Genomic DNA, 8,792 nt, shown 5'->3' on the forward strand with positions numbered 1-8,792 from the left:
ACTTAACTAAATCCAGACAGTGTAATTTGTTCAAATAAGAACTAAACCTATTTCTATGTATTGGATCATCCCTTGCTACTGAATGGGTAAATAGACTACATTTACCACCTGAATAAATTAGCACAATGTTCAGTCATGCCCTGGTCGAAGCTAGCCTGAAATAAAACATTTTTTGAATAACCTAAAAGTTCTTTTTGTATTGGGCCAAAATGTTGACAAAGTTTAAAGTAAGTACAGTAGACTCCCTCTTATCCGGACACCTTTTAACCGGACATCCGTTTAACCGGACTACACTCGGCGGAAATGATATCTCTTAAACCGGACAATTTTTATCAGTACACTGGTTTAACCGGACTAGATCGGCAGGAAGTGGGCAGTATTGAAATGACTGTTCTCGAGGGAAAGATTTGAGACCAGTGATCACGTGTCTAAATACAATGCTCTCCTAAATTTAAGTAGAATATCACAATAAACAGTCCGTTTCAACGAGTTTTTGGGGACGTCGGTTTAACCGGAAAACCCTTTATCCGGACTGGCCTCAGTCCCGAGGAGTCCGGATAAGAGGGAGTCTACTGTATGAATACTATGTTTCTAGCACTGTCCTACTTTTAGAGGTTACAGTCGTTGTACATTGCTGCACTAGACTTGGGTCTTTTATCATCAGTTTGATCTGTCAACAGGAGCAAGTTCAACTGGCGGCCCAGGAGTTGGCAGCTCAACAAGCTAACAACTTTGCTCCTCCAGGCTTTCCTCAGCATCAGTGGATGCCTTACGCACCTGGTATGTCACTTGATGTATTCTATACTCATACTGGTGTACTAACCAATTATCAAACCAGTATGTATAAACAATGGTTAACATTTCTGTTGAAGTTTTTATATGTTTTGTGCTCTACCTGGTGGTTAGTATTTCTTTTGGAATACAAATTTCTTAAGGTCTAGTAATTTTATGGTTTTTTAAAGCTTCTGCGGTTACATTAGTTTTGAAGTAGTCAGTGGTAAACCAGCTATTTTATTATTTTTCCATCATACCGTGGCAAAAAAATCTTTTTATGTCTTAGTGATGAAGTATACTATTTTATTTTAAGAAGATATGAATTTTTCACAGTAGGCCTATTTAGAAGCTACATTGCTTTTCTTGATGTCTTATTTTGTAGCAAAGACTCATTTTGGATTAAGGAAATACACAACAACTTATACAAATGAAGTTCCTGGCAGTTGATGGCACACAAAATATTCACAACATAATCTTTAAGTCATTGGGCTGGACATTTCGACTATTATAGTTTATTAATAGGGGTTTTAGAATTTCAAGTGTTGTAGCCCTAAAATTTCCCTACCACAAGCCATGTAAACTCTCACCAGGGGCCCTATTTTTGAAATGGTTGACTGTTGAGTTGAGTGTTAAGTCACTCTATTTCCAATCGTTTCGTATTTTTCAAACAATTGACGGTGGACTTATCCAACCAAAACTACTCACCACCTATCGAGCTGTTGAGTGGACGGTTGACTGCACTTTCTTCTTCCTCTTTCGGTAAAAAATTGCTCTTTTTGAGTCGACACCTTATTGTTATTGCTTTAATTTATTAATTGCGATTTAGAGGTTATGTATTTGTTGTCAATGTCTTAGCACCCAATACTTTATGCGATTGTTTTCTGTAGAATAATTGCATTTTAATTTTATTTACTGTGTCAATACTAGACTATTTAATCAAGGGTTTTATCCTTTTTGGTATGTTTGAAATAGACTAGGCATACTAATTGAACTTATTATAAGATAATTATTGTTATTAGACCTATGATTTAAGATATTAAAGATTGTGGTAGAGAGAAACAATATCATAGTTTGTTTTAATACCATTCACCTAATAAAGGGATCAAATTAATTTAAGTTACGATATGCTTTCAGTGCAATGGCAAATAGCCGCTTTAACCTAAATAAAAACACAATTAAAAATAACATAAACTATGAAGGAAACTAAAATAAGGTTATGTGTTCTGAAATAGAGACGAAGAAAGCAAATAATAATGTATTTAGGATATGCCTAAACTTATAATTAGCTACACCCTAAAACAAACATCCATATTAAATTTTTTTTTATTTGAGTTTATATAAGTAAAGGTACTTTTGCAATCACTAAGATTAAGCAAGACATAACCTCAATCTCTCAAGAACAGAGTTGACAGTTTACCTCAGTGTCTCGAAATATGGTAGATTGAGATTAGCTGATCCAGATTTTAGAGTAAGAAGAGGTTAAATTGAAGATCGCAAGAACTCTGCATTGTGATTGGTTCAAAATGACGTCATCTGAATTTTGTGCGGTCGTATGCCCTACATTTCCAAAACGAGTCACTCAACTAGTGATTCCTAACTCACTTCTCAACTGTTGGATTTCAAAAATACCAAATCCTGTTGTTGGTTGAGTTGAGTGTTGACGATTGACTCAACTGTCAACTATTTCAAAAATAGGGCCCCAGGTCCTACCACAAAAACGAGAAAACATCCATTGTGATGAGATGTATGTGTGTGCTATTACTTGCCTGGGATGCTTTTCTTGGGTAAGTTAGTTGTGTCCAGCCCCTCTTCCTGTAGTCCTAAACTAAATGCCATTCCCCTCCAAAAACTTACCTGGTAGCAGTGCCAGAAACTTTCATTACCTGAACAGTTTGTATTTAGCTAAATAGAAGAACTAAATTATTTAAAAATGTTAGCTTTGTTCATGTTTTACTATAATGTGTAATGTATTGGTACAGATGGGAACATGCTACCTCAGCAGCATATGGAGGGACAGCCCATGTTTGGCCCTGGTCAACCTCCGCCTTTCTTCAACCAGAATGGACCTCATCCTCCGTTCTTGGATCCCAACCACAACTCCTTCCACAACATGTTCGCTCACCCTCCTCCGCTGCCTAAACAACCCCTGTTGCCCACTCCCAACCATCAATCTTTATTAAGTAATCCTCCTTTGCCTAATCAACCTCTAATCCCTAATCAACCTCTCATCCCTAATCAACCGATGTTGAACAATCCTCCTCTGCCGAGTCAGCCATTTATACAAAATCAGATTATGACGCCTCCGCTTCCGAATCAACCTCACCCAATGAATATTCCTTTCCAACCTCCATTACCCAACCAACCGCCTCCGTCCCAACCAGTCACTTATCCTGTACACGAGGTTAGTGCTCCTCAGCAATTCCAGAATGTACCTCAACCGCAGTTTTCCCAGCCCCCGCCTTTCACCTCCCAACCGCCTCTTCCTACTCAAGCTCCTACTCCTAATCCTGTTCCTGTTTTCCAGGCGTCACTCCCTGCGCAGTTCCCCACCACGGCCGTTGTGCCGGTCACCACTGCCGCAGCCTCTCCCGTTCCTTTGTACCTTCCTGTCAAATTGCCTCCTAAGTGGAAGAGTGCGAAGGACGCGGAGGGTCGCACATACTACTATCATGTCAAGACAAGGGTGTCTCAGTGGGAACCTCCGTTGTGGGATTACCAGCAACAGACGGTCGTTCAAGAGTCTGAGTCGGAGAGCGACTCGTCGGACAGCGAAGATGAAGATTCATCGTCGGCTGATGAGAAGGAAGACGAGGATAAGGTAAATAATACTAATGATGGAAGATAACTAGATAACTATTAAAAACATTCTCAGTTGTGTGCAATATCAAGGATTGTGCATTCCGTTCAAAATGGTACTTATGAAATTTTGAATCAAAAGGTTATGACATTTTTGTCAAAATGTGATCTTAACTTGTTAATACAAGCTAGACAGTGTAATGAACTACAGAAAAATAGCTGACCAGATGCCCAAGTTCATTAAAACTTTAAAACTTAGGCTTAGGTTAGTTAGCTTATTATCGAATTTCCCTGTAGGGAAATAGCTATTACCGATTCTTAGTAAGACTTGAGCCCGGGACCGATTTACTTTTTTTCATTTTAATATCCTTAGAGGCCAAAAATCTATTCCTTAAAATTTATTTATATATGACTAACTAAAGACACACAAAATTCCCAATTTCTCTCTAGACAATTTTAAAGAGCTTAAAAGACAAATAATTTAGCATATTGAAGTGTTTTTGTGCAGTTATTGGTTACGGAGAAAATTCAAAACGTTGTAAATTTAAAATTCCCATGTTATTCTTATGGGGAATATTGTAAAATGTTGCAGTTTGCTTGTTTATGGATATATTTTGATCAAACTTGGCAAACTTATTTATTTTATAATAAAATATATTTGACTAAAAACATACTTTATTAACCTTCCTGTAGCAGCAAACCTAGGTACACGTTTAACCTAATTTTATTCAAATAGATTTAATTATTTAATTGTATATCAATTCAGGCAAATAGAAATTTACTTAGTCTGCAGGTTTGCTGTGGCGGGGTTACTTCAGTTAAATATTATTATTGTGTCAAAACAAATACATTATAAAAGACATAAACAGGCATAGATAACCGAAATAAAAATTTTCTGAGTGTTCAGTTTTCTTAAATATTTTATTTTATACTCTTTTTTAAATTAAAACTCTTCCTAATAACATGTGTTTATGTTAAAATTGAATTATTTTTCTTGCTTGAACATATGTTGTTTTTAAAAGGTAAATATAAACAGTTTGTTCTCTGGTAACCATTATAAAAGTGTGTTAGTTTTATTTAGGCCTATCTTCACATATTCTTATAATTTCACTGTGTCCTTTTTTCTGGTACTTGGAACTATTTCACATTACCTTTTTCCATTTTATTCTCGTATGTATTAATAATTAACCTTATTTTCTTTTGTTCTCTTACCAATTAATTATCAGCCTTTTCTCTGAATACATCCATTGGTACTTTGAGCCTGGATAGTGTACAACAGTCCTTGCTCTACAATTCATCCACAGAGAAATATAAAATAATTGGCTAAGGACTTTAAGTGTTAAAAGGGTAAATATATTAAGCATTTATGCACTATTAGGAATTTTATAACCATTTGTATAGTCCAAGAATTGAGAATGTAATATAAGCACAAGGCAAAGATTCTGAGGATGCTGAAAAGCCAAATGGCTTTTCTCACTTGAATAGAGTCTTCTCTGGCACAAAATAATTTTTTTTAAACTTTATAGGTAAAATTTCTTCTAGTAAAGTTTACCATTTTAAATATTTTTCTAGATGGAGGAGGAGGTAGAACAAACTGAAGTTATGAACGACGATGACCTCGGCTGTGAAGAGTTGGCCGATTCTCCGTATGAACCTGAGACCATGGAGTTACTAGAAGACATCGAGGAGGATCCTAAGAAGAAGCGGAAGGATGTTTTAGTTCAAGAAAGAATCATCAGTGTAAGTTTCAAATTTTTGTCGATCTTGTAATTGTGTTGCTATTTTGTGAGTAAGGTCTTACCTGATTTGAAAAGAGACTATCCAGTCCTAATAAATACACAACTACACTATAGGCAACAATTGAAAAGTAAAGGCTTATATTTTATTGAAGGCCATAAAAAACACATTTCAGTATAATCGCTTGGAAATGTACTTTTTCATTTTGATGTCCCCAAAGGCCAAAAACACCATCCGCTCAAATTCATGAGTGTATACACTGTAGCCTATACAGGGTGAGATTTAATTGTCCCCCCCCCCCCAACTTTTTTCTACAGTTTTTCAAATATCAATCCCTGACCACTTCCAAACATTGTTGGGTAGTAAAAACTTCTTTTTGACAAGGTGGTCATTTCTGGCCGCCATCTTGGATCCGCCATATTGGATGCAAAATATATTTTTTTTATGTAAAGGTGGGGTTGTGACCCATTATTTCGAACTAGATTTTTAACCTGATTACAATGCCACAAATCGTTTTTAAAAATCTTGATCCATTTTAGAGTTATGAGGGCTTTTTAAAACTTTATTTTTAGCCCATTTTAACATTGTGCATTTACAAACTAAGACCATGATCTCAAAATAGTACTAGATAAAGATAAGTATTACACTACCAGTCATTGTTGACCTATTTTCACTTGGTTATGATGGATGTATATTTTTCGGCGGCCATCTTGGATCCGCCATTTTGAAATGTGATAAATTATTTTGAATATGAAGGGGGTGTTGTGACCCATCATTTCGAACTACTTTTTTTAGCTAAACTCAATGCCGCAATTCATTTTTTGTTATCAAGTTTCATTTATGAAATATTGCAATTTTTTTTTTAAAAATGTCAATATTTCCAAATAAAAATATGAAAATGAAAAACGGACCATGGAATTGAGTTCGGCTTAAAAAACTAATTCGAAATGATGAGCAGCCGTTGATTGGCAGCCGTTCAAAGATTCAAAAGGGCAGATTAAAGAAATATTTGATCGGCTGCCATTTTTTACTTGGTTGTCCATTTGAGTTGGATTTGTGTCATTGTATTCTACTAAAGGAGACCTTTAATTTGATACCGTACCATAATCAACCTATGCTGCTATTTAAAAATTTTGTCTGACTCCTTGTATGGACCGTCCCTCAAAGGGGTCAGGCGGTCGGTAATTAGGCAGATGTTTGTGCTATCACCAGTAAGCACGTTTGAACTTTGGTATTTTTTTCTTTTGTGGTTTAAAAATTGAAAAAGATGTTCCAGACTTAATTGTCACCCTGTATATGTGTGCGTGTTGGTGTGTGTCCGTTAGCAGGATAACTAAAAAATCATCAGATTTCAGTGAAATTTGGTCCATGTATGTAAACTAACGTTTATTCAAAAAAGTTCAAGAACCAGCATGATCAGACCGTGGGAATGGGGTTTTCTTGGGTAAAAGTTGTTTTTTCTCTCATTACAGGTAAAAAAAAGATATATAGCCTAGTAGCTTTACTCCTTTCAATATCGCTATGGCCCTCTTTTCCCTCCAAAAAGTAATGTTGACTGCCAGCAATTGCAATAAAATAGAGTCAATCTTTACAAAATATCACATTTATATTTTTCTGTTCACAGCCAAGAACTGCTGATGAAATCCCCGACAAAATTGATAAGAAGAAAATCCGTGAACTTAAGGAAAAGTTACGCCGTCAAAAAGCCAAAGAGAAACTACGTCAAAAGCAAAAGAACAAATCTAAAAACCGAAGTGGAACTAGTAAGTGTGAAGCGGACACTTCCAGTGAGCCGGGGAGGAAGATCAAAGATGCATTCAGACTGAATATGGCCGGAGTGATTGTGCATTATCTCAATGCATACAGGAAGCCTGACTGCAAGATGGGTAAAATATCCAACACGGAGGACTTTAAACACCTGGCCAGGAAGGTTAGTCCGAGTGAAAGGTCTAAAGTTTTACTGTTACTGCAGTTCAGTTGTACTTTGAATAAAGTATTAGAAAATATTTATTATGTTCAGGGAAGTATCACCCAACTCCTAAAACAATTATTCTTTTCTACTTTATTAGCCTTTTTTACTACCAATCTCAGGAACGCCAATCCTAGGATGCTAGATTATAGCCTGCAACTATTTTACGTTCAGGCTAGGACTAGTGAATCACAGCATTATCACTTAGATAAAATTCATTGGTGATTGGTGGGATTTGAACACAGGACCTCGGGGACCGAAGTCTTTCATTCTACTACTAGATCAGCTTTCTCCCAGGACTTCTTCTATGCAGATGCTGGGTATTGAACCGGGTTATTTTGCATTGAAGTCTGAAAAGGTTAATGGAAGTCATGAGTTAGTTATATTTGTAACAGGAAGTGTTGATGGAAAACTAGTAGTTGTGCTTGAATTTTATTTTCTTGCTGAACACACTGGACTGTCCAGCCAAGCGCTACATGGTTTTTGTTTTGTTTCAGCTGACACATTTTGTGATGCTCAAAGAGCTGAAACACTGTCGCAGCGTAGACGAGTTGGAATGTAATGATAATGTTAAACACAAAGCTAGAGACTTCATCAAGAAGTACATGTCTAAGTTCGGGACAACGTATTCACGACCCGATGACGATTGACCTTCAATACTAGACTTAGTTCCTTCTGCCCCTTGTACAAACTTGTAATATATTGTGTTCATTTTTTTATCAGACGCTTATACCACTTTGTAATTTACATCGATGCATGGCAATTTTATCATGAAACCAATATACTGTTTCTGTTCAGCATGGCATTTTTACCAGACGTTGTTTTATAAATTGTTTTTTGATCAATGTTATTTATTAAGTATTTATAAATTATTAGAACGATCATTTTGTTACAGTTATCAATTAAGAATAAGGTTTTTGTTGTTTGTAATATTTGTAAATATGTGCATGTGCGAACTGAAGACTCGTCATCATGTTTTTATAATATAATTAAAAATTCATCTGTGTAATTAACACTTTATTTGTATTAAATACATTTTTATAATGTTTACGGTATTTCTTTCAATGAAAATGTTATGTATATTTTTCCACTAGGCACAGTAGGTCGTTGTGAATTGATTGACTATACAGTATCTATTAAGTCATATTTCATGAGAAATATATATTTTAATCAAATTGGAATCAACTTACCTTTTACCTTTTACTTACCTTTTTTCTCTGTTTAGTTTGCTCTTAGTTTATTTATATTGTTTTATAAATCTCAGTGATATGCCTATAGCAAATTGGCTGCAATCTGGAATGATTCAACTGCTGTATTCTTTTTTTAGCGAATTTCCCATATAGGGAATAAGCTATTACCGTAGTACTCATGGTAAGACCTGGATGCGGGACCAATTTTTTTTTTTCGTTTTGAGGTCCCTAGAGGCCAAAAACACCATCCGTTCAAATTCATATATATATATCTAATATATAAAATTCTCGTGTCACAGTGTTTGTCTGCAAACTCCTCCGGAACG

At 35.7% G+C, this 8,792-nt stretch overlaps 1 protein-coding gene across 1 annotated transcript in view; it reads left to right on the forward strand.

Moving 5' to 3' along the window:
• Positions 1–8,451, forward strand: part of LOC128999776 (histone-lysine N-methyltransferase SETD2-like) — a 42,068-nt gene extending 33,617 nt beyond the window's left edge. The window contains exons 14-18 of the mRNA XM_054426449.1: positions 681–780; positions 2,754–3,592; positions 5,143–5,310; positions 6,932–7,237; positions 7,774–8,451. Coding sequence (XP_054282424.1) covers positions 681–780; positions 2,754–3,592; positions 5,143–5,310; positions 6,932–7,237; positions 7,774–7,926 — 1,566 coding nt within the window. The 3' untranslated portion in view covers positions 7,927–8,451. The remainder of the gene's footprint in view (positions 1–680; positions 781–2,753; positions 3,593–5,142; positions 5,311–6,931; positions 7,238–7,773) is intronic.
• The last annotated feature ends 341 nt before the right edge of the window (positions 8,452–8,792 follow it).

This window comes from Macrosteles quadrilineatus, unplaced genomic scaffold (assembly GCF_028750875.1).
Source record: "Macrosteles quadrilineatus isolate MER2022 unplaced genomic scaffold, UCM_ALF_1.0 Scaffold_8__2_contigs__length_117827958, whole genome shotgun sequence".
NCBI classification, from domain to species: domain Eukaryota; kingdom Metazoa; phylum Arthropoda; class Insecta; order Hemiptera; family Cicadellidae; genus Macrosteles; species Macrosteles quadrilineatus.